This window comes from Macaca thibetana, chromosome 8, assembly GCF_024542745.1.
Source record: "Macaca thibetana thibetana isolate TM-01 chromosome 8, ASM2454274v1, whole genome shotgun sequence".
NCBI lineage: Eukaryota > Metazoa > Chordata > Mammalia > Primates > Cercopithecidae > Macaca > Macaca thibetana.
The window spans coordinates 105,656,896-105,682,798 of record NC_065585.1 but is presented as its reverse complement, the minus strand read 5'-3'; the positions used below and the strand labels follow the sequence as shown (position 1 = coordinate 105,682,798).

The window sequence follows — 25,903 nt, the reverse complement described above, 5'->3', positions numbered from 1 at the left end:
TGTATTTTTAGTAGAGACGGGATTTCACCATGTTGGCCAGGCTGGTCTCGAGCTCAAATGATTTACCCGCCTCAGCCTCCCAAAGTGCTGGGATTACAGGCATGAGCCACCGCGCCCAACTCTCCCATGCACTCTTAATGCTAACTTTCCATCTTTGCTGGTGCCTTAAACCACCCCTGCTCTAGACTCTGTTCCCCTACCCGCTTCTGTTTCCCTGTTTTCCCAGCAGCCAGCAGCTCATTCATACTTAGGGAAAACCATGGTGCCCACAACTTCTTTGGAGTTTCAAGCTCAGAAACCTTTGGGAACAGGTGGGTGGAGGGCAAGTGGGGTTCAGAACTTGCTGTTTCTTTTTGGAACATTCATAGATTTCTTTTTCAAGCCCAGGGTACCTCTGTCAGAGGAGAAGCTGGGTCCCTGTTACAGGGTTGTCACCCACATGGCCAGGCCATGAGGGAGGCTTCCCAAGAGCCTATGCTCTTCACTCCCCATTTTTTTCTCTCCCTCTCCCTTATGGAAAAGGAGAGAAAGAAAGAAAAAAGAAAGAAAGATGGCCAGGTGCAGTGGTTCATACATGTAATCCCAGTACTTTGGGAGGCCAAGGAGGGAGGATTGCTTGAGGTCAGGAGTTCAAGGCCAGCCTGGACAATATAGAAAGACCACATCTCTAGAAAAAAATGTTTTTGTTATCTGAGTGTGGTAGCATGCACCTGTAGTCTCAGCTAATCCGGAGGCTTATGCAAGAGGATCACTTGAGCCCAGGACATCAAGGCTGCAGTGAGCTATGATTGCATCACTGTACTCCAGCCTGGGTGACAGAGCAAGACCCTGTTTCAGTTTTTTAAAAAGGAAGGAAGGTCAGGCATGGTGGCTCACACCTGTAATCCCAGCACTTTGGGAGGCCTAGGCGGGCGGATCACAAGGTCAGGAGATCAAGACCATCCTGGCTAACATAGTGAAACCCCGTCTCTAATAAAAATACAAAAAAAAAAAAAAATAGCCAGGTGAGGTGGCGGGCGCCCATAGTCCCAGCTACTCGGGAGGCTGAGGCAGAAGAATGGCATGAACTCGGGAGGTGGAGTTTGCAGTGAGCCGAGATCACGCCACTGCACTCCAGCCTGGGCAACAGAACGAGACTCCATCTCATTTAAAAAAAAAAAAAAAAAGGAATGAAGGAAGAAGAGAGAGAGATGGAAAGGTAGAGAAAGGGGGAAATTATATGGTTTCCCCACCCCAAGCTACTGGATAGATGCCCAACCAGCTCTGAGATCATCCAGCCCACAGATGGACCCAAGACCACCCATTCATTTGTTCAGTACCATTTACTGAGCATCTACTACACGCCAGGCACTGGGCTAGATTCTGGGGCTATAATAGTGAGAGAAAAGACATGCAGCTCCTGCCTTCATGGAGCTTACAGACTAATAAGGAGACAAAAGTAAACAAATCAATATACAATTATAAGTTGTAGTAGAGACAAAGAAAAAGTACAAAGTGTTGTGTAGTGCACACACAGAGGGTACAACAAGGGACCCCTCCTGATTAAGGTCAGGAAGAGTCTCTTTAGGAATGCGGCATTGAAGCTGAGGTCTGATGGGTGAGTGCGGTAAGGCAGGTACAGAGAGAAGAGTGTGTCAAGCTGGGGAAAGCCGCACATGAACCCCAGGCAGATTCCCCTGTCGTGAAGGTGATTTCCCTTTCAGCTGTGCCTTCATGGAAGAACTAAATTCAGTAACTCAGCAAAGCCCAGGAGGAACCAGAAGAAGGAAGAGCTGGGAGTGGGAAAGGAAGCCAAGGGTGGTCCAGGTTGCCAGGCGCAATGGCTCACGCCTATAATTCCAACACTTTAGGAGACCAAGGTGGGCTGATCACTTGAGGTCAGGAGTTTGAGACCAGCCTAGACAACATGGTAAAACCCCATCTCTACTAAAAATACAAAAATTAGCTGGGCGTAGTGGTGTGCACCTATAGTCCTAGCAACTCAGGAGTCTGAGGTGAAAGAATCGCTTGAACCCTGGAGGCAGAGGTTGCAGTGAGCCGAGATCGTGCCACTGCACTCCAGCCTGGGTGACAGAGTGAGACTCCATCTCAAAAAAAAAAAAAAAAACCAGGGTGGTCAAGGCATGGCATCTGAGCACCAAGGCAAGGGAGTGGGGGAACAGACACTGAGTCTGTACAGGATGGGATCTCTCAGTGAGTTCAGGGCAGCCCCAGGAAAGAGCCTGAACTTGTCCAACTCCTACAGCTGTGGTGTAGACAGTTGCTCATGGAGACAAAAATTCAAATAATCGTCACACAAATCAGTTTATAAGTACAAGGTTCTTGCTGGGAGTGTGAAGCTGGAGAGCAACTCAAGCCTTCTCTCTTCCAGAAAGACAGTGTTTCATGAAATATACAAGAGCGTGTTTCTTACTTTTGGAGGTGCATAGGCCTTCACCGGCTCCACGTTGTCTAATAGGGCCAAATTTTTCACCTAGTACTTGAGTCCTCTCCAGATGTCCCCGACGTATCTTTCCACTGCCCCTACCAGAACACATGACAAGAGCCAAGCGCAACTACTCACTGTTTCCTGGACACTGAGCTCTGGCAGTGAGTTGCTCCTTCTTCCTCGGCTCCCCTCCTCACAGAGTCACAGCTCTCATTTTTACCCTGAGAAGTCGCAGTTTCCCCTTGCTTTGTATATCCTGAACTCCTTATCTCCCTGACAGTTCTTCTCTTTGAGAGTGCCTCTCCTCTCCCTCCACTGGGCCATATGTTACTTAAAGGCAAGAAAGTCATTTTATTCCTCTGTGTGTCCTCTGTGCCTGGGACGGTGCCAGTCATGCGGTAGGGCCTCTACAAATGCTTGCAGTGTTCCATTCATTAAAAACCACTAAAGGGCTAAAACCTGTGTCAATGCCTTTGAACTGAAGTCATATGGTGGGTGAGGGAAGAGACCTGGGGGGTGAAACTCAAAGGAGAAACAATAGAAACTGTAATCAGAGGCCGGGCACCATGGCTCACGCCTGTAATCCCAACATTTTGGGAGGCTGAGGCGGGCGGATCACCTCAGGTCAGGAGGTCAGGACCAACCTGACCAACATGGTGAAACCCCGTCTCCACTAAAAATACAAAAATTAGCCAGGCCTGATGGTGGGTGCCTGTAATCCCAGCTACTCCGGAGGCTGAGGCAGGATTGCTTGAGCCCAGGAGGCGGAGGTTGCAGTGAGCCAAGAATGCGCCTCTGCACTCCCACCTGGGTGACAAGAGCATCTTGTGGGAGTCTTCCCATAGAAAGAAAAGAAGAAAAAGAAGGAAAAGAAGGCAGGGAGGAAGGGAGGGAGAGAGAGAAACAGAGAAAGAAAGAGAGGAAGGAAGGAAGGAAGGAAGGAAGGAAGGAAGGAAGGAAGGAGAGAGAAAGAAAGAGAGAAAGAGGGAAAGGAAGGAAAGGAAAGGAAGGGGAGGGGAGGGGAGGGGAGGGGAGGGGAGGGGAGGGGAGGGGAGGGGAGGGGGAGGGGAGGGGGGGGAGGGGAGGAGGAGAGGAGAGGAGAGGAGAGGAGAGGAGAGGAGAGGAGAGGAGAGGAGAGGAGAGGAGAGGAGAGGAGAGGAGAGGAGAGGAGAGGAGAGGACAGGAAAGGAAAGGAAAGGAAAGGAAAGGAAAGGAAAGGAAAGGAAAGGAAAGGAAAGGAAAGGAAAGGAAAGGAAAGGAAGAGGTAGCCATGATCAGGAAGGAGAGGAAGACGGCGTGCCATCTACCGAGGGCCCAAGGCCTAGCTATTGCAGAAGACTTTCTTCTCCAGTCAGCCTCCCCTGTCCAGAACAGGAAGGAAGGTCCTGGGGGAAGAGGACTCACACTAAGGACTCTAGGCATGGCTACAAATCCTAGAGGTAGGCAGAGAGGACTCCCTGGGCACAGGGTGGTCAGTGACCTCCACCTCTACCAACTCGCCATGGCAGCTGAAATGATGCCCTCGAGTCAGTCCTTGGAATTAAGGAATTAAATCCTGAAAAAAACACCATAATCCATGCCCAGGAAAGGGATGGAGGGAGAAGACAGCCCTGTTAATACATCAGTGTCCCCCCAACATGTTTGGGAATAGCCAGCTTCTAGAAAAACAGAGGCAGCATCTGAAGGGAATGAGACAGGAGACCATTGAAGGGGAGAAGGAACCAGGTCAGGCAGGCTCTGAAATAAGAACATTTTCCCAGGAAGGGCAGCTTCAGGATTGACACCCTGGGAAGGCCTGGCAGCCAGGCAATGCACAGTGAGAGTCCAGGGCTCGAGTGCTTCCCTGCCACAGTATGGGGTTCTGTGGCAGATGCTTATCTCCCCCGCAAAGGCAACCACCATGAGGGCACAGGCTATGCCCGTGTGTTCGCTGCTGTAGCCTCCGTGCCCAGTCTGTGCCTGGCAGGTAACGGGTTCTCAATAGATATTTCTTGAATGCATGAATGAATGAATAAAGCAAGGTCCTGAGAATGGACCCCAAAGAGAAACTAGTCCTTCCTCTCGATTTTGCAGAGGGATCCAGAAAACCTGCCCAAAGTCAGGCCCAAGTAGCTGGAAGCAATACCTGAAATGAGTCAAGTGGCCCTTCTCGCCGAGAGAGGTCCACACCTGAGCAGCTGGGGAAGGACCGCACTTTACAAACTTACCCCAGCAGCTCTTGGAACAGGACCGAGCTCCCTGCTGTCTTTTAGGATTTCTTCAGGGAGAAAAAGAATTTTCCTGGCCATTGGGCCAGAATATAAAAACAAGGCTACATAAAATAGGCCTAAGAGGGAAAGAGCAGGCCAAAAACAATACGCTTCTCTCTCCCCTTGTTTTTTCAGGACCTCAACTTCTTTTCCCAGTGAGGAGGAGGAGGAGGAGGAGGAGGAGAGGGTAGAAAGCCCAGTGACCCTGTGCCTCCTTGCCAGGACAGAGGCCCTTGCAGGCAGGGAGTCAAAGAAAACTTTTCCGAGACTGATTACCAAGAGGGTAACTAGGTACACAGAGCACATGTGAACAGGCTCCTCGTTTCCAATTCAGGACTGTCAGATGGTGATTAATGACTAACAGCCACAGAGCAGCCTTGATTGCCAACTGCTGTATTGTTAATCCTGACATTTAATGAGGCCGGACACAACTCCAGCACAATTCCACACCATCATCTGCAAATAGCACTCGACGGACTTAATTGGTTAAGTATTTGTGTGTGTGTGTGTGTGTGTGTGTGTGTGTGAGAGAGAGAGAGAGAGGGGAGGGGAGAGAGAAAGAGAGAGAGAATCGAGAGATATAAAGAGCAAAAGAAAGGGGCGAGGTCTCTGTGAGTAATTGTGCCCTTTGTGGGCATCTATATTTTAATGCATGTAACCATGTTATCGCATGAGTCATCTGCGAGATAACCTTGGTCCCCAACAGAAATGTCCCTAATAGGGTGAAACCTCCCCCCACCACCCTCCCCTCCCCGCTCCGTCTGACCCCTGCCGCGGTGTCCTTCCCACCACCATCACCACCACTGTCTCTGAGGAGCAGCTGGAAACTGGCATGTTTGTGAAGTTAAAACACATGAAAGGAAGTTGAAAGAAGAAGTTGTCTCGAAGTGGGCCAGCATCCAGGGCTCCTGAGAAGCCACTTTTTCACTGGACTCTGATCAATGGGGCCTTGGCCCGCCTGACTGGGTGGTTCCTCCTCTGCCAAGAGAGAAGTATGTTTCCCCCATTCCGGAACTCAATGCTTTCTTAGGAGATGAACAGAATTCACCTTATTGTTCTAAAAACAGAGTCCCAGGCAATAGGGACAGAGAGACTGGCCCAGCAGGGGCTCTCTGGGCCAACTGAGCAAGGTGACAGGGCCCAGGAAAGGAGCTGTTGGCTGCACAAGGGCAGATGGAGTCAAGGAATCAGTGTTCGTGGGATCCTGGCTGTCCCCACAGTGTCGTGGCTGGACCTTACAAGAACAGAAGCAAGTGAGGCACAGGTAGCTGGCCACCTTGTGCAGGAAGTGTTCGTAACAAAGGCACTCAAAGCAGCAGAGACGTGGGATGCTAAAGGGACCAAGCGAGCAGAGCAGACAGTGAGTGTCGCAAGTGCTTGGAGGGGTCAGCGGGGACCCAAGCATCCAGAAAAGGTAGGGAGCATGCAAAGGGGTCCGAAAAATGGGACCCTCAGTGGAAAGCACTGAGAAGACCTTTATTCAGGTGAGGTTTGGGATGAATTCATTCCCATGGACTCCCCTTTGAAAGGCTCATTCCTCTAAGTATGGCTTTCAAACCAGTAGTGTCACCATCACCTGGAAGCCCTTTATTTTATTTTATTCTGTTTTGAGACAGAGTTTTGCTCTTGTCGCCAAGGCTGGAGTGCAATGGCACAATCTCAGCTCACTGCAACCTCTGCCTCCTGGGTTCAAGTGATTATCCTGCCTAGCCTCTCAAGTAGCTGGGATTACAGACATGCACCATCACCCCCGGCTAATTTTTTTTGTATTTTAGTACAGACAGGGTTTTACCATGTTGCCCATGCTAGTCTGGAACTTCTGACCTCAGGTGATCCACCCGCCTTAGCCTCCCAAAGTGCTGGGATTACAGGCGTGAGCCACCATGCCCAGCCTGGAAGCCCGTTAGAAATGCACTCAGTAGAACTGTGGTCGCTAGAGGCGTGGGGAGGGCAGGGGTTGGGGAGGGAGAGGTTGGCTAACAGACACAAAGTTACAGCTACATAGGAGAGAGCAGGAATAAATCCTAGTGTTCTATAGCAATGTAGGGTGATGACCATTAACAAGAATGTATTGTATATTTTCAAATAGCTACAAGGCAGGATTTGGAATGTTCCCAACACAAAGACATGATAAATGTTTGAGGTGATGGATATGCAGATTACCCTGATTTGATCATGACACATTGTATGCAGTTATCAAAACATCATATGGACCCCATAAATATGTACAATTATTAGGTGCCAATTAAAAAATAAAACTTTTTTTTTGGAGACAGAGTCTTGCTATATCACACAGGCTAGAGTGCAGTGGCCCAGGCTCATTGCAGCCTCCACTTACTGGGTTCAAGCGATTCTTGTGCCTCAGCCTCCCAAGTGGTTGGGACTGCAGGCGTGCACCACCTCACCCAGCTAATTTTTGTATTTCTCATAGAGACGGGATTTCACCACATTGACCAAGCTGGTCTCAAACTCCTGGCTTCAAGTGATCTGCCCACCTCAGCCTCCCAAAGTTCTGGGATTATAGGCTTGAGCCACAGCGCCCGACCAAAAAATGAAACTTGTTAAAATGGAATGTAGACTCACAGGCCCCATCCCGATCCATGACTCTAAATCTGCATTTTGACAAAATCCCCTAAGTCAAGTTCAAGTGTGAGGAGTGCTGCTGTAAATGCCATTGTCAAGAAGCCACACACAAAAGCCAGGCCTGACCTGGTGTCTGGTAGTCCCAACATGTGTCCACTTTGCTACTACAAGAAACACAGCCAGGTGTGATGGTTCACGCCTGTAATCCCAGTGCTTTGGGAGGCCTGAGGCAGAAGGATTGCTTGAGGCCAGGAGATCAAGGCCAGTGTAGACAACATCCCAAGACCCGATCGCTATTAAAACAAAAAAAATTGCCAGGTGCAGTGACGCATGCCTGAAGTCCCAGCTATTCCGGAGCCTGAGGTTGGACGATTGCTTGAGCCCAAGAGGTTGAGGCTGCAGTGAGCTGTGATTGTACCACTGCACTCCAGCCTGGGAGACAGAGTGAGACCCTGACTCAAAAAAAAGAATAGAGTACATTTTTATATATATATATATATATATATATATATTTATATATTATACATTTATATGTATATATTTATATATAAATATAGATATGACCATGGCATATGTGTGTATACATATATATACACATAACACTGTATATATAATATTCTCCCTTTTTTGCTAACCATTATGTTTTAAGCTTTTTTTTCCATACAGCCTCAGCATTTTGATGACTGCGTGATACTCTTAGGCTATTTCTACTTTTCTCTATTTTAAATATATATTATGATTTTTTTAAAAAATCATTGTGGCCAGGTGCAGTGGCTCACGCCTATAATCCCAACACTTTGGGAGGCTGAGGCGGGCGGATCACCTCAGAAACCCCATCTCTACTAAAAATACAAAAAACAGCCAGATGTGGTGGCACATGCCTATAATCCCAGCTACTCCGGAGGTTGAGGCAAGAGAATCACTTGAACTCGGGAGGTGGAGTTTGCGGTGAACTGAGATCACGCCATTGCATTCCAGCCTGGGCAACAAGGGTGAAACTCTGTTTAAAAATATATATATATATATATTGCGTAGAGCCCAGGCGCGGTGGCTCACGCCTATAATCCCAGCACTTTGGGAGGGCGAGGCAGGAGAATCGCTGAAGGTCAGGAGTTCAACACCAGCCTGGCCAACATGGTGAAACCTTGTCTCTACTAAAAATACAAAAAATTAGCCTGGCGTGGTGGCAAGCACCTGTAATCCCAGCTACTCGGGAGGCTGAGGCAGAAGAATCGCTTAAATACAGGAGGCAGAGGTTGCAGTGAGCCGAGATTGCACCACTGCACTCCAGCCTGGGTGACCCAGCAAGACTCCATCTCAAAAAAAAAAAAAATTGTGTATGTGTTTGCTAATTAGTTGGATTTAGAGGTCCTATCTCTAAAAAACTAAACTAAACAAATAATAAATGCCACTGGGTCTCCTTTCCTCCCAGGAGACCAGGGTTCCCCATGCCTTCCCTGCCTCACTTCCCTGCATGGCCCCTGAACCAGGGCTGGGACGCCTTGGGGCATGGGGCGTGGCAGGACAGCAGGACATTATTGGGCCTGAGCACTTGGGCCTGGGCCTGGCCGCAGCTGAAAGGTCCTGGGTGGCTCTGCAATGCTTCGCCACCCGTGCGCTGGAGGGCTCGGGTCACAGGAAGGGGCGAGCACCTTGCTCCTGGGGTGTCCCACGTGCAGGCCTTTGCTCCCAGACAGTGGTTGGAACGTCAGCGCCCCACGCTGAGGAATTCCGTTCATGACTAAGGCCCCCTGTAATGACCGCTGGCCGCCTTCATTCCAGCAGGCATTCCTTGCCGGCTTGATTCCCCCGCTCCAGACACCCTAACTGTGGGAGGGGCAGCCTCAGAAAATGATAATTAAAAGCTAATGTTTCCCCGTGTGACTCTGGGCCTCCGGATGTCCCTGCAGTGACCCCACCTCCCAAATCCTCGTCCTGAACCATCACCTTGTCCCCACCTGGGCTCCTCTCAGCTTCATTAAATGCTCCTGTGGCCTCAATCCAATTGCCCTCCCCATTCTGAAAGTGTAGGAAAGAATGTGGATAGAACCAAGGGCCCCGGTTCCCGTTCCAGCTCCTCTGCTTCTGTGTGACCATGACAAAGCACCTTCCATATCCGTGCCTCGGTTTCCTCCATATAGAATCAAGGGATTGGATAAAATGGATGATCTCTGAGGTCCTCTGCAGCTGTGACTCTCTGTGACTTTATTTCAGAGAATTATCACTGGGCCTAAATGAAATGAGATCATGGATGTTATAAAACATTGAAAAGGTTTAAAACTACACATATATATGACACACAGAAGAATAAGAAGTCTCCTTTTCTTTTTTAGTTTTATCTATTTTTTTGGGACAGAGTCTTGCTCTGTCACCCAGGCTGGAGTGCAGTGGTGCAATCACCACTCACTGCAGCCTCAACCTCCTGGGCTCAAGAGATCCTCCCACTTCAGCCTCCCAAGTAGCTGAGACTACAGCCATGTGCTACCACGCCTGGCTAACTTTTTGGATTTTTTTTTGTAGAAACTGGGTTTTCTCGTGTTGCCCAGGTTGATCTCAAACTCCTGGCCTCAAGCAGTCCTCCTGCCTTGGCCTCCCAAAGTGCTGGGATGACAGGCATGAGCCACCACACCTGGCCAAGAATCTTCTTTTCTCTAATCCCCCAGCAGTATGTGTCCTTCTAGTGTTGTTTTGTTTCATGGTCTGTTTTCCCTGCCAGATTGGGAGCAACATGAGGGCAAAATGGAGGTGGTTTTTTGTTGTTGTTTTTTGGTTTTTTTGTTGTTATTGTTGTTGTTTGAGATGGCATCTCGCTCTGTCACCCAGGCCGGAGTGCAGTGGCGTGATCTTGGCTCTCTGCAACCTCCGCCTCCGAGGTTCAAGTGATTTTCCTGCCTCAGCCTCTTGAGTAGCTGGGCTTACAGGTGTGCACCACCATGCCGGGCTAATTTTTGTATTTTTAGTAGAGACAGGGTTTCACTATGTTGGCTAGGCTGGTCTCAAACTCCTCACCTCAGGTGATCTGCCCACCTTGGCCTCCCAAAGTGCTGATATTACAGGCATGAGCCACTGCACCCAGCCTCTCTATTTTTTAAATCCCCTCTCAATAACTAACACCCACGGAAGCTGCTCAGTAATGTTGTTGACTTGGGGACAGACTGATGACCCCCCTGGCTGCTCATTCATTTAAATGGACTAGTAAGAAGCTTAACAGAAAAGCAGTTACCTTTACTTCTTAGAAGGGGAAGGGAAAGAACCTCTTTTAAATATATCTTACTTCTTTCAAGGAAAAAAAGTAGTTTGGTCCCTCAAAATTAGTTGTATTTGGAAATTCAAATGGAATTTTTAATACTGCCTTGCAAATAAACACATATCAACACGCCCAAGGCTTAGTTCCATTCCCCAGGCTCTTCTTAAGTATACTGTGTGCTGAATGCCAACCCTCCACTCAATAGTTAGAGAACACAGAAGAGATACTATAAAGTACTAAAATTTTTAAAGTAAACATAGCAGAACTCAGATATCAAAATAAATATTGTCCCATTTGAAATGTCCCTTTGGAAGGATATACACTCATTCTAATATGTTGTGTTGCTCAAAACTCTTTGGAACGTTTTGAACGCTATCTTTAAACCATCAGATTTTTAATTGACAATTACAAATCTTTATGTGGTGATTAGCAGGGGAAATGTCTCTCCTGAAGCCAGCCCTGGTGAATAAGCTGGATGATCAGGCTTATTCAGTCAGGTCAAAAATCTAAATAATGTGTGTCTTATAGTGAAGTTCTTAAAGAGCACATGATAGTCCTGTGTGGCCTTCCAACATGAATCCGCTGAAGGTCTTCTTTCTCTGAGTTGCACAGGTTCAGCTGTGTCTGTAAAAATCAGTCTCTTAACAGATCTTCTTCTACCCTGGTCCTACTCTCCACCTCCCAACTCCCATCATCTATTCTCAACACTGCAGCCAAAAGATCTTTTAGAAACAGAAGTTGCTCGTTGGTTTGAAAACCCGCGAGAGCTCCCATCTCATTTGGAGGAGTGGCCAAAGTCCACAGGGTGGCTCCTAAGACCTAGCTCCCTGGGCCCTCTCTAATCTCCTTCCACCCCACCATCTCCTTCACCAGCTTTGGCTCCAACCACATGGCCTCCCTGCCATTCCTCAAACACACTAGGATGCTCCTGTTTAGGACCATTCTTTAGCTGTCCTCTGTTTGGAAACTTCTCTTCCAGAAATCCACTTGGCCAGCCCCATCATTTCCTTTATGTTTTTGGTAAATTATCACCTTCTTAACGAGACATACCCTGACTTTCTATTTAATACCTCTATTAATAGTGCCTTCTTTTTAGTAATGTCTTCTGCTTAATACCTTCCACTTAATAACTTCCATTTAATGACACACAGACATGCATGGACACACTCACTCCTTAGCCCCAGGACCCTGGCCTTCTTCTCATTTATTCCCTGGTGTTTATCACCTTCTACTATAATATCTAATTTATCTAATATTATTTATAGTATGTCTTTTTGTCTGTATGCTCCTGTGAGAACTAAGCTCAGGAAGCCCAGTATCTTTGTCTGTTTAATTGAGTTTCAAAAGCCTAGAACAGGCGCATAGCTGGTACTCAATAAAAACATGTTGAATTGAATTGGATTGGATTGCATCAAGTTGAACTGACTTGAATTGCATTGCATTGTGTTGAATAAGTCCCAACTTATATAAAGTATACTCCCTGCCTTCCAGTTGCTTGTATATCTGATTGAGATAACTAGTGACATACACATGAAAGTGACTGAGCAGTACACAGCAGTCCAGGACTAAGTGGAACTTGCAGTGATGCTGCAGGAACCCTGGACGGATGAGTGCTGGCTGCAGGAGGAGAAAGGACCTGAGCTGAGCCTCCCATCTAGTCAAGCAAACCCTCTCCTTGTCCCTAGCACAGGCCGTGCTGTTCCAGCCTCTACTCATCTGCTCACGCTGGCCCTCTGCCTGAAGTCCCCCGCCTTTCCTGCACACTTACCTAAATGCTATCCACCCAAGTCCCCTTCCTCCTCACCACTTTCCCTGATTACTCCAGCCCTCCTCTGAGCCCCTGTAGCTCCTATATTTTGTTTCAGATCATTTAGCCTTTACATAGAACTGTTCTGTGTGTGCGCATGTCATTTCCCCAGCTAAGAACCACATCTTTTGCTTCTCTCTTCTAAACAGGGCCAAGGGCTGGGCACGGTGGCTCATGCCTATAATCCTTGCACTTTGACAGGCTGAGGCGGGTGGATCACCTGAGGTTAGGAGTTCCAGACCAGTCTGGCCAACATGGTGAAACCCCATCTCTACTAAAAATACAAAAACTTAACCAGGCGTGGTGGTGCACGCCTGTAGTCCCAGCTACTCGGGAGGCAGAGGCAGGAGAATCGCTAGAACCTGGGAGACAGAGGTTGCAGTGAGCTGAGCTTGCACCACTGCAATCCAGCCTGGGTGACAGAACGAGACTCCATCTCAAAAAATAAACAATAAATAAATAGTGCCAAGCACAGCACAAGTAGTGGCACCTAGTACATGTGGCACCAAGTGGTTACTCAATAGGCAGAGAAAAAAGGAAGGTGGCTTTCAGGAGAGGTAAATCTCAAAAACAAAGATACCATGGTGTGAACTGCCATGATGAGTTTACAAATATGACACCAGTCTTCTCAGCCCAAGCTGAGGCTGGTATTACCTGAAGAGCTTTTCCCAAATATCTCTGGCTGGGCACAGTGGCTTAACCCTGTAATCCCAGTACTTTGAGAAGCCGAGGCGGTGGATTGCTTGAGACCAGGAATTCAAGACCAGCCTGGGCAACATGGCGAAATCCTACCTCTACTAAAAATACAAAAATTAGCTGGGCATGGTGGCACGTGCCTGTAGTCCCAGCTACTGAGGAGGCTAAGGTGGTGGGATCAATTGAGCCTGGGAGGTAGAGGCTTCAGTGAGCTGTGACTGTGCCACTGCACTCTAGCCTAGGTAATAAAGCAAGACCCTGTCTCAAAAACAAAAATTCCCTGGCTGGGCATGATGCCTCATGACTGCAATCCCAGCACTTTGGGAGGCAGAGGGAGGATCACTTGAGCCCAAGAGTTCAAGAGCAGCCTGGGCAACAAAGCAAGACCCTATCTCTACAAAAAAATTACAAATTAGCCAAGTGTGGTGGTGCATGTCTGTAGTCCCAGCTACTCGAGAGGCTGAGGTGGGAGGACTGTTTGAGCCCAAGAATTTGAGGCTGCAGTGAGCTATAATGAGACCACTGCACCCCAGCCTCAGCAACAGAATGAGACCCCGACTCAAAAAAAAAAAAAAAATCTCCTTTTGGGGACCTTACCCCAGACTAATGTTATCAGATTATCAGGGAATGTGGCCCAGGCATCGCCAAGTGATTCTAATGTGTAGCTGGAATTAAGAACAATCATTGTATTAGAGAAAACATGAGGAGGCCAGGTGTGGTGGCTCATGCCTGTAATCCCAGCACTTTGGAAGGCCCAGGCGGGTGGATCACTTGAGGCCAGGAGTTTGAGACCAACATGGCTAACATACCAAAACCCCATCTCTACTAAAAAATACAAAAATTAGCGGGGCATGGTGGCCCACAGCTATAGTCCCAGCTACTCAGGAGGCTGAGGGACAAGAATCACTTGAACCTGGGAGGCGAAGATTGTAGTGAGCTGAGATTGTGCCACTGCACTCCAGCCTGGGTGGCAGAGCAAGACCCCCAGACTGGGTGACAGAGCAAGACTCTGTCTCAAAAAAACAAAAGGATAAAGGGGTATATGATAAATTGGGAAGCTGGCCTAAAATGCTGTAGTTGTGACTATCCCTCCTTTCCATTTTTTTCCTATGAGTTTGTCATGGGAATTTGTCTTTGTCAGGGTAGCCTGGATGGATGAACTGTGGACAGATGTGTCCATCCTCTGCCTAATGCTATAATGAGTAGCAAGAGGTCAGAGAAGCTATGGAGAGAGCAGAAGGCACCAACAAATGTGGCCAAGGCCAGGGGTCATCTGCACCCACGGAATGCAGAGACATTTGGAAAACCTAGAGGACTCGTGTAGACCACTTGACAATTTTTGTTGCAATTTCTCTCCTTCCTTGGTTATTAGCACTCAGGTTACTCGCTCATGCCTGCCCAGCAGAAGAGCTAAGAAGTGTGTAAATTATCTTGACATTACTCTTTCAGGAATTCCTGGCTAATTCCTTACACTCCTGTTCCCTCTACATCCTAGGAAACTGAGCAGAAGTTGAATCTTCTCTCTTAAATGTAACCTGGCTCACATGCACTGAAGAGTATGCAAGAAACTTGAGTGACAAAATTAGCCGGGCGTGGTGGTGGGTGCCTGTAGTCCCAACTACTCCGGAGGCTAAGGCAGGAGAATCACTTGAACCTGGGAGGCAGTGAGCCAAGATCACGCTACTGCACTCCAGCCTGGGCCACAGAGCGAGACTCTGTCTCAAAAAAAAAAGAAAGTGACAGAAGTCCTCATCCTAGTCCGGTCTGTAGATGTCCTCTGCTCCATCTCTCCTCTCCTCTCTCCTTTATGTAGAAAACTTAGAGACAGACCAAGAAACTAAGCAGCACTTCCTGTTGATTGATTTCAGAGGCACCTGTGCAGACCAGGCCTCTCTTCCCACTGCCCTGACTGCACTCTCACACATGAAGTATCAATATCACTATTACCAAACATCACTCTTCCCCTCTGCCGCAGCTAGAGATGGGGCTGAAAAGCCGAGCTCCTCTGAGAAAGGAAACGAGGCTTAAATTCAGAGTGAGACCGAAAAAACAGATGAAAACTTTTCCTGCGATCAGGATCTGCTTATTTGGGAATAGTGGGAAGGGAAGGGAAGGGAAGGGAGGGTGGGAAGGGCAGGGAAAAGGAACATAAAGGAAAATATGTTGGCACCTAGTGGCTGAAGGAGGGAGAGAAGGGTGTGCCAGGGAACGAGGGGGCGGGTGTGGAAAGATGAGGCCTGGGTGCTCATGACAGCCTTCCCTGACTCCACGAGCTTGCCAAGTCCCAGCCCTAGATCCCAGAGGGGTCACAGCCGAGGTCCCCACTCCGGAGGCCACTACCTTTCATTTTCTTGCTCCCCAGTCTCTGTGCCCCGAATCACTGTCTGCCAGGCTCTGGCCAACCTGTAGCCTCTCCGTGCTGAAAACGACCCCCTAAAAAAGCCAAGGGGGAAGGACCCAGCACACAGCCGCGAACCACAGATACACCAAGAGGTAACTCTAAACTCCAGAGCTGGGCCCAGGAGGAGGGGAAGGGTGGAGGGGGGATGAGGTTTTTCCACTTCCATTCGCAACTGTCAGGCGGGTGATTAATGACCAACAGGTTTGGAATCGCCTCTATTGCCAGATCAGTATTGTTGCCCGTGACAGCTAATGAGGTTGGACAGGCTTCTCCACACTGAGCTTTACGGGCCCACTCCCTCCCCTGCAGAGCTCACAAGCCCTGCCAGCTTTTGTGCACTGGAATGCTCAAGCCCCACCCCCCTTCATTCCTCCAACACCACCTCCCCCCAACTGTCTGAACCACCATCTCACCCCAGAATCTTGCCCATCCACCAAGGAAGCTGGGTAGTGAGGCTTCAAGCCCCAGCCTGCTCAGAGATACCCATCTGTTACACCCACACCCCCAAAAGCCCCTTTCCCATTCCCACTCGAGCTTGAGCAATGGAGCTGGAAGGAAGGAAAAAGAACGAAAGCGAACATTTCGGCCCTTGGGTTTAAGATGACAGAAGGATCTCTGAACACTTGCTTTGGACACTCTGGCCAGCAGGTTTAACAAGGCCATTCCACAGCCAGCTGTAAAATTCAAGAAGTATTTTATACACTCACGGCTTCAATCTGGCAGATGTGCTAAGGGGGTGAGGATGGAGGAGTGAGAGAACTTGGGAAAGGTGATTTAATAATAGTTAATAATGATTTTTAACCAACCACCTTACACCTAGATACACAAAGCCAGGTGTCAGTGCAGAAATCAACGTCGTCCTAGGTCTAAGGGTAAGGAAATACTGGCTTTGTTTTCTGCTCTCTTACAAATAATATTTACCTTTGTGCTAGTTCACATCTTGATATGGTTAAGCACATGTTTGCCTGTGGTTTAATATTTGAAGGAATTGGAGCAACATAATAAGCAAACAGCATAAAAAGCCCAGAAAGACCCCCTCAGCTTAAAAATCTATTACTTTTCAGTGTGATATAAATGTATTTTGCTTCTGCTCAGAGCAATTTCCTAGTTTACTCTTATTAAACCAGAAGACGGCTTAGCAGAGTTCTTGATTTATGAAACACATACTAGATTCATTAAAACCTTAAAAGATTTAATACATTTTATCAGGACATTAAATCTGTGCAGGCTTTTTAAATCAAATACCTGCCATATTTCATCCCCCACACCCTGCACACTTACTTAAGAACACTAAAATGTGGACTGACAAACATTATGGGTGTTTCAGGCCTGATTTCTAAGTGGCAGTAAAGTCCTCCCCTCCAGGATTTATAGCCTGGCTTCTCCCCAAGTCTGGTCTTCCAAAGAACAACTGACTCTCCTCTTTAGAATTTGGTTGGGTAGGATGAGCTGAGATGTAGATCACACACACACACACACACACACACACACACAACTTCTTCCTCTCCCATTACATAGCCAACGTTCCTATTCTCATGGGTTCTCTAGGACCCCACCCTTCAACACCACTCGCCCATCTTCTATCTTCTTCCAGAACTCCTTTTGGCCTCTGCTTCCATGCAGACACACTCCTAACATCTCCTTCTCTCCCTCCCCTACTCCCCTGACTCTTAGCCCATACAGAACTGCATCCATGTAACACCTGCCACGCTTTGGGAAGCAAAGCTTGCCCTCTTATTCTTAATCCCCTCCTTTTTAAGTCTATCCACACCACAGTGGTTCTCAGCTATGGGCAAATTTGTCTCACGCACACACGACTGGGGACATTTGGCAATGCCTGAAGACATATTTGCTTGTCACAACGAGATGGGGGTGTTGCTACCAGCATCTAGGGATAGAGGCCAGAGAATCTGTTAAATGTCCTACAATGCACAAGCCAGCCCCTCTACTCCACAGCGTGGAAAAAAAGAGAGAAAGAGAAAAAGAAAGAATGAAAGAAAAGAAGGAAGGGCCAGGCACGGTGGCTCACGCCTATGATCTCCGCACTTTGGAAGACCAATGCAGGAGGATTGCTCAAGGCCAGGAGTTTAAGACCTGCCCTGGATAACACAGTGAGACCGCATCTCTACAGAAATACAGCCAGGCATGGTGGCGTGCATCTGTAATCCTAGCTACTCAGGAGGCCGAGACAGGATGATCACTTGAGCCGAGGAGTTCAAGGCTGCAGTGAGCTATGATTGTGCCACTGTACTCCAGCCTGAGTGACAGAGTCCCTGGATCTCAACTAAGTAAATAAAATAAAAGAGAGAGGGGGAAGGAAGAAAGCAAGGGAGGGAGCAAGAGAGAGGGAGGAAGGAAGGAAGGGAGGGAGGGAGACTGTGAGTATCTAGAACCTTACCAGGCATAAGTGGTCTTCTCCACTCTCCTTCATTGCTTTCACACTTAGGATTGTGGCTCATAGATAATAGTTGTTTCAATAAATGTTTACAGGGTCAAACTAAATCTCTGTCCTAACACACTGACATTTTCCAAAATCAGAAATGTAAGGGAAAAAAACACTGGATTTACAATCAGTTGATCTGCCTGTGACCTTGAGGAATGGCTGAGGCCCTCTCTCCTGTGTATCCTTATCTGTGAAGTGGAGTTGTGGTGCTATTACCCTCATGGACTATTACGAGCATTCAATGAGCTGGTGTAACTGACAGCGCTTTTACATTCTAAAAGGTCATGGGATGTTTATTATTTTTGTTGACAAACACTTATTGAGTGCTTATTGTATGCCAGAATTATGTTAGACCTTCGGGGGGTGGGACGGGTACAAAAATGAACAGACGAAGCTCCTGCCCTCGCAGATCTTACAGTCTTGTAAGAAGCACAGACAAAAACTAGAATGTTTCAGTGTATTATAATCAGTGCTGTACGACAAGAATACACAGGATATTGTGGACACAGATAAGAAACACTTATAAGGGTCTTCAAAGATGAATAAGGCTGGGCACAGTGGCTCACGTCTGTAATCCCAGCACTTTGGGAGACCTAGGTGGCTGGATCACTTGAGGTCAGGAGTTCGAGACCAGCCTGGCCAACATGGTGTAAACCCCGTCTCTACTAAAAATACAAAAATTAGGCAGGCATGGTGGCACACGCCTGTAATCCCAGCTACCCGGGGTGCTGAGGCAGGAAAATCGCTTGAACCCAGGAGGCGGAGGTTGCAGTGAGCCGAGATCGCACCACTACACTCCAGCCTGGCCTGGGCGACAGAGGGAAAAAAAAAAGAAAAAGAAGAAAGAAAGATAGGTGAATAAGAGCTGGTCTAGCAAAATAAAAAAAAAAGACTGCAGAATAAGATCATAAAAGCTGTAGGTATAGGTAGGGGATCACATCATTAAAAATCTTATATGAAAAGTTAAGAGGATTTGAACTTTTTTCTGTAGGAAGCCTATTATGGTGTTTTTAAGCAGAAAAGGTATCCATCAAAGAACACATGGGGTACACTGTGGACAACACACTGATTTAAGGGCAAATGGAAGGTGGGGGTGAGGAGATGGTTAACATTAGATTATTACAATAATCCAGGTGATAAAGCCCTGAACTGCCTGGAGAGGAAAGTACAGGGTCAAGGAATAATTACGATGGATGGGGCAGATTAAAGACAGTGGCTGAGTGTCTAGCCTGGATGGTTGAGTGAATGGTGTCATCTTTAGGGGGAGGAAGATATTTGAAGGGAACTATGAGTTCCGTTTTAGAGATGACCCATTTCTCCCTGTCTAAAATCCAAAGAAATGGTATTCTAGTATGTAGCTTGTGGTTATCAATATGCATTTAGGAGCATCACCAGCGACCACATAATTAGAATACGGAGAACACAAGAGGCCTTCCAGAAAGAGAAGATAGAGAAAAGAAGAGCAGTAGGGGCCGGGCACAGTGGCTCACCCCTGTAATCCCAGCACTTTGGGAGGTCAAGGTGGGTGGATCACTTGAGGTCAGGCATTCAAGACCACCCTGGCCAACAAGGCAAAATCTCATCTCTACTAAAAATACAAAAATTAGCCGGGCATGGTGGTGGGCACCTGTAATTCCAGCTACTCGGGAGACTGAGGCAGGAGAATCACTTGAACCCAGGAGGCAGAGGTTGCAGTGAGCTGAGATTGCCCCATTGCACTCCAGCTTGGGTGACAAGAGCAAAACCGTCACACAAAAAAAAAGGAAAAGAAAGAAGAGCAGTAGGTCAAGGACAGAGTTCTGAGGAATAGTTGAAGATGAGTTCAAGCAGAGATTAAAAATAGGAACACTCAGACAAGTAGACGGAAACCCAGGAGGGAGGGAATCATTCACAGAGGCCAAGAGAGGAAGAGTCTAAGAATTCAGGGAACCAATCAACAGCACCACGTGCATCAGAGAAGGCGACTGAAGGGTTAAGAACAAGGGAATGGAAAGTGAGGAAGTAATGACATCAAGTGTAGGCTACTTTTTCAAGAAACTTTGCTCAAAGGGAAGGAGACAAATCAGGTAAGAACTAGAGGCTTACATAGGATCAACGGAGAGGCTTACAGGGAAGGGCGTGGAGAAATTGCACAAGATTATAGGCTGTGGCTAAAGAACTGGTAGAAAGAGGAGATAATTAAAGGCTCTAGGTCCCTGAGGAAAGAGGAGGGATGAGATTAAGAAACCAGGTGAAAAAAGATTGGCCTAGAATAAACATGGGTTACCTTATCCTCTGAGACTCACATCGCCGTATACAAGGTTTCTCTTATGTATAACAAAAAAGAAGTCTATCAATGACATGGAGAGATATGTAGATAAGTATATGTAGATAAAATTTCATACAGTCTTTAAAAAAAAATTCCTAATGTTATTATAAATTCAGAGTTGGAGGGAGGGTTAGAGATGTCAAAGGAAAGGTCATCCCAGGCACATCAGGCCAAAGCCAAAATGCAACTGCCAGACTTGTTGGAACACAATCTCAGGGTCACAGGCTACTCTTCTCATCATCCCCCAAATGCAGTAGGAACCTTAGCCAAGCCCCCTTTCTGGAGACTTCTTCTCCTTGGACTTCTCTACAAGTAAAATAAATGAGTTGGATTAAAATCATAGGCAATAAGCTATCTGTCCATCAACAGGTGAGTGGATAAACAAATTGTTGTATAGCTATACATTGAAACACTACACAGCAATAAAAAGGAATGAACTCTTGATAGACTCAACAACATGGATGAATCTCAAAATAATTATTCTGGGTTTTCAAAAAAGCCAGACCCTCCCCTCCTAAAAAGGGTACATATTGTACAATTCCATGCATATAAAATTCTACAAAATGCACACTAGAGTGGCAAAAGCAGATCAGTGGTCTTTTGAGAATCGAAAAGGGGGTGTCCCAAAGGGGTGTAAGATGGAGAAATTACAAAGAGGCATGAGGAAATTTGGAGCCATGATGCATGTGTTCATCATACTGATTGTGGTAATGGCTTCACAGGTGTTTGCAAGTCAAAATGTAAACTGTAGACTTTATGAACAGTTTATTATATGTCGATTATATCTCAATAAAGCTATAAAAACATGTAATCACAAAATGACCTTTAGGTGCCCTCTAGCTGACTTTCAACTCAATTTTTTTCCTGATGGCTCTTTGATCCCTTTACCCAATTGCCTTGAAGAAATATCATTGGCCCCAGGCAAATATGCTTTTGTTCTCAGAAGGCACCAATCCTGGGTTTTTGCAATTGAAAAAAAAGAAAAGAGGAAAAATTTCTGAGCCCCCTTAATAACTAAGGATACAGTTCATTCCTCTTCCCATAAGCTCACCAAAATCTTACTGGAATCAAACATTCTAAAAGATTATTTCTATTCCGTGTTTTAGAGCCTAAAGTAAAAAAGATAAGCTTTAAATCAAACAGAAACTTTTTCCAGCAACTTCTACTCTTGTGATACTGAACTGAAGCAAAAGATTTTAAGAGTTGCCTGAATCCTTTGGAGTTAACCTGGTTATTGACTTAAAAAGTCTAATTGTGAAATTGACTTACAAATCCCCTGTGAAAGAAAGGGTCTCTTCTCTCTTTGGAATGACACTCTCACTAACAATTTTCTTGATAAGAGGACCCAACAAACAGCAATAGAAATAGAAAACTATAGATTGCTAGGTGACAGTATTTTTTAACCTGCTTCAACCTACAACTGCAAAATGAACTGGCCCGATTTAATTAGAAAAGTCTCACAATTTCTGACCACTGATCTACATTCCTGAAAGGTTCCATGTGAAATAAATGTGGTGTGTGTGTGTGTGTGTGTGTGTGTGTGTGTGTGTGTGTGTGTGTGTGTGTGTGTGAAATTGAATCATTTTCTAACTCATTCAGTATAAAAAATAGACTTGGGATCATTTGAACTCTGCCTTTGCAATTTATCATCTTCGTGATCTTAGACAATCTCTTAATTTCTCTAAGCTTCAACTTTCTCCTCTAAAATGGAGTTGAACTCAAAGGGCTGACCTAAAGATTACATAAAATGAGAAAAAGTAAGGTACTGGGGCTGATACATAGACAGTATTCAATAAAGCTTTATGAAATCTGTATTGTAAATATCCATTGAGGTATAATTTCAGAAGCCTTTATCTCTTCTTCTGATAAGCCTTCATTTGGTTATTATTTAATACCATTCAACTTAAAGTTTATCATTCTCTCACCCTGTGTCACATTAATAATCTGCAATAATAACCCACAAACATGCAAGAACACATTAAGGGAATTTGCTATTTAAAATAGCAACAGCTAATACTTGGTGAACACTTAAAATATACCAAATGTTGTGTATGCTTTTCACAACAGTCCTATAAGTTTCATACCGTTATTACTTTAATTTTACAGATGAAGAAACTGAGGCACAGATAATTTTTCCAATGTTACAGAACTACTAAGAGGCAGGCTCCAGGATTTAAACAAGGCAGCCTGACTGTGGAGTATCTGAGCTAAATCACTACTCTATACTGCGAGATTTTTTAAAAAATAAAATTTTAGCCAGGCGCAGTGGTTCACGCCTGTAATCCCAGCACTTTGGGAGCCCAAGGCATGTGGATCACTTGATGTCAGGAGTTCAAGACCAGCCTGACCAACATGGTGAAACCCCATCTCTACTAAAAATACAAAAATTAGCCAGTCGTGGTGGCATGCGTCTGTAGTCCCAGCTACTCAGCAGGCTGAGGCAAGAGAATCGCTTGAAGCCGGGAGGCAAAGGTTGCAGAGCTGAGATTGTGCCATTGCACTCCAGCCTGGGTGACAGAGCGAGACAAGGAAGGAAGGGAGGGAGGGAGGGAGGGAGGGAAAGAAATTGTAAACATTTTTGTTAAACAAATCATCACAAATCCATCTGCTGGGTAACATAAAAATCACAGGTCTCTTAAGAAAGAGATTTTCAGAAGTACTAGATCATCATGTACTCGTACATCATGAAGTCTACCCCCCCCCCCCCCCCCCCCCCCCCGCCTTTAGGCAGGTCCACAACTAAATAACTCAGGCCTGGTAAAATGACTCCTAAGAACAAAATCCCAAAACTTCTACCCACAATTCACTCCAAAGTTTAATGTGAGGAAATTTTTATTATTTTTAATTGACACATAATAATAGTACATATTTATGGGAAGGGGAGAAGAGTCGGGGGTTGCCAGAGGTTGGTTAAAGGAAATTCTTAAATTACAAGTAATTCAAATACTTGATGCTGCAGGCTAGCCCCTATTTCATGGGTTAATGAACCCTAATATTTCCATTTTTCTTACTCAACTATTAAATAAACATGTATTAAGTATGCCCAGCTGAGTTATATCACTGAACATGGAGAGAAAAAATTCAGGTTCTGATAGGATTGATCAAGAGATTGGCCAGCTGTTTCTGTTTGGAGTGGGGGATGCAGGAATAGAGTACAGAGGAAAGGTCTTCATTTATGGAAATGGGCACAGAGCTCCCAGACAGCACCATGTAACCCTCGTATGGGCTTCACTATGTAATGCTGAAACATCCCAACACCCAGAGCAAACCCAGGAAAGGTAAACGGGCCAATCCCAAGCAGGCATGCCTGGAAAAAACCACACTTCCCTTTTCCTGAGTCTTAAATCTGTCTAACACCACCGGCTTGCCATCTTCCCGGTGTAAAAGTTTTTCTTTTACTGAAGGCTATAATTAAGTGGACTCTTTCTTTTCTGCAAACAAAATAACTAATAACTTCAGTGGCTGAATTAGAAATGCCCCAACGTGATGTTGGTGAGTAGGGCAGGTTGAGGAAAACGTGAGGCCCTTAGCCTAGGAGACACAAAGTCTGGATTCCAGGCCTGGTCCCACGTTTGCCTTCAGTCTGTATTTACTGGGCACCTAAGGCCCGGGGGTGCGGAAGGAAAGTCAGTCTCTGCTCTCCCGGGAACATACAGTTTATCTAGAAAGACGAAGTGCACAAGCCGCTGTGCACTGTGGCAGGAGTTAAAAAAGCAATGAACTCAAGATATTAAGGAAACACAAAGGAAGCTTTCCTTGGCTTTTACCCTTGAACCTCGCTGAACTTCTTAGATTCCGTTCATTAGAATAATTCCTTGTTAATATACTTTGTGGTGTTGCAGGGTCGCAATGGCCAAAGCTCCCAGAAAAATATAAAGAACTCAAGGTAGGGATTTTTGATTAGTGAGGTAATGATGCTAATCTGTACACTGAAAAGATTGTTTCATTTCAGCTGTGCTATAGGAAAACAGTTACAACTCGCTAGTAGTTTATCAAGGCGGAAAAAAAAAAAAGGCAGCGCATGGTGGCTCACACCTGTAATCTCAGCAGTTTGGGAGGCCGAGGCAGGAGGATTGCTTGAAGCCAGAGTTTGAGACCAGACATACCGAGACCCTGTCTTTACTAAAAATAAAATTGTCAAGTGTCCTGGCGCACACCTGTTGTCCCAGCTACTCAGGAGGCTGAGATGGGAGGATCGCTTGAGTCCAGGAGTTCGAGGCTGTAGTGAGCTATGATCGTGCCACTGCACTCCAGCCTGGGCAAAAGAGCGAGACCCTGTCTCTAAAAAAAACAAAACGAACCAGGTTCGGCCTAATGCAGAGGGAAATCAGAAGCAATCCCCAAAGTAAACGCCTTGGAAAAGGACGCCCTGGGTCTCAGTACTCCGGGTCACGCGCGTCCTGCCGCTCGCTCTCAGGGCGCTCCCACCTACACTGCCCTCATCCCCAGCCCCAGGCCGGACACCCGAAACAGAGGTACAGGACCGCACGGACCAAGTCGCGGGCGATCCCTGGCGGCCAGCTGCGGCCATTGACCGCTGGAAGCGCGAGGGGCGGGGCGCAGAGCGAGCGCGGGGCGGGGGTGTGGTCTTCTCGCGTGAACTGATGGCGTCATCGAAGCGACGGCCCAGAAGGAAGTCGCGTGCTGAGGGGTGTGACGGTTTTCTTGCTCGTGGGCTCGGACGAGTACGGAGCGCCTGCAGGGACAACCTGGTACGCGGCCCCCGCCCCTTCGTGCGCGCGCTGGGCCTAGCTGCAGCTCCGGGTCGGGGCTGACCCATCACCCTCGGGAGCCTCAGTCCCAGCAGCTTCTCTCCCTCCGCCGGCCCGCTCCTGGAGAGACACAGAAACCCTTTTCTGTCGCGTCCCCTCCTTGAGAGCCGCAGGGGGACGGAGCGGAGGCTATTGGAGCCGCAGCCCCAGCCCAGGGCGCTTGACCCTCTCTCGGAACGGGGCGGGGAAGGGGCGCGAGTGACTTCGGGGAGGGAAGGGCACTGGCAGGAAAGGACGCAACTGCAGATCGGTAGCCGGAGGCCGCCACGGTAAAATAAGCGCCTCGCAGATGTCCGCGCCCGGGTTACGTTAGACCTGGGAGGCAGAATCCACGCCCTGCGTTCACGGGCCCACGCACGCACAGCTGAACTTTGCAGTCAGTCACCATAGTTCCAGATCATTCAGTGTTCAGGATCCAACTCCTCCGCGTCCTGGTGCCTGAACGCGGTTGCACCCAGGAGCCCAGAGGCTCACAGTTTTGGACATTGCCTTTCTCTCTGACCACGGGCTTGGGGATCTGTCAGGTGCAAAGTGCCAAAGTATATCGGGGGGAGTGTGGCTTCAGGCTTGTTCAGAGCCCTGTCCTGTTTAGGGCCAAAGGAATAACTGGGAAGGTGGATGCGAGGCCAGCGAATCCTACCTTGAAACTCGGCTCGCCTGCTGGCTCTGCCACTCCAGCATCTGAAAGGAGTAAATAATGGTTTCCCTTGAAACTGCAGGCAATTAGGAGTGGGAGGCTCTGACCAGAATTACATAGCCACAACTGCCTGTCATTTGGCATCCTCTGTAATTTGGGCCAAAGTACTGCAGCTGCCTCTCTTCCCTACTACTAGTATGAAAGATTCAGTGACAGCACATTCGTGTTCACAGGAAGATGAGGCTGTGTTCTGAACCCTACCCAGCTGGCACGGGTTCTCCCTTGAGCAACGGCTGTATCCGGAGCCAGTGCTTCCTCAGTGCGGTGGGGGC

At 47.2% G+C, this 25,903-nt stretch overlaps 2 protein-coding genes across 5 annotated transcripts in view; one reads left to right on the top strand and one right to left on the bottom strand.

Annotated features, from left to right (window-relative positions):
• ERLIN2 (ER lipid raft associated 2) overlaps positions 1 to 25,903 on the top strand; it is a 372,918-nt gene that overhangs the window by 325,426 nt on the left and 21,589 nt on the right. Inside the window, exon 1 of one of the 4 annotated variants that reach the window (XM_050801350.1) lies at positions 24,794 to 24,874. The exons of 1 other annotated variant lie outside the window; for it this stretch is intronic. The gene's annotated coding sequence lies outside the window, so the exon portion shown is untranslated. Of the gene's footprint in view, positions 1 to 24,793; positions 24,875 to 24,987; positions 25,204 to 25,265; positions 25,459 to 25,903 lie in introns of those variants that run through there. 2 more of the 4 variants (XM_050801351.1, XM_050801352.1) reach the window with 2 other exon arrangements.
• LOC126961219 (uncharacterized) lies at positions 22,980 to 25,743 on the bottom strand. Its single transcript, XM_050801364.1, has 2 exons — positions 25,575 to 25,743; positions 22,980 to 24,994 (listed from the first exon to the last, which is right to left on the bottom strand). Exons 1-2 carry the CDS (start codon positions 25,613 to 25,615, stop codon positions 24,490 to 24,492), a joined length of 546 nt encoding a protein of 181 aa, XP_050657321.1. The 5' UTR covers positions 25,616 to 25,743; the 3' UTR covers positions 22,980 to 24,489.

Bases quoted from the DNA above. Each gene is read 5' to 3' on its own strand.
- LOC126961219 (XM_050801364.1), bottom strand. From the start codon at position 25,615: ATGCTGGAGTGGCAGAGCCAGCAGGCGAGCCGAGTTTCAAG. The intron at 24,995-25,574 runs GTAGGATTCGCT...GTGTCTCTCCAG, and splicing joins CAGGCGAGCCGAGTTTCAAG to GAGCGGGCCGGCGGAGGGAG.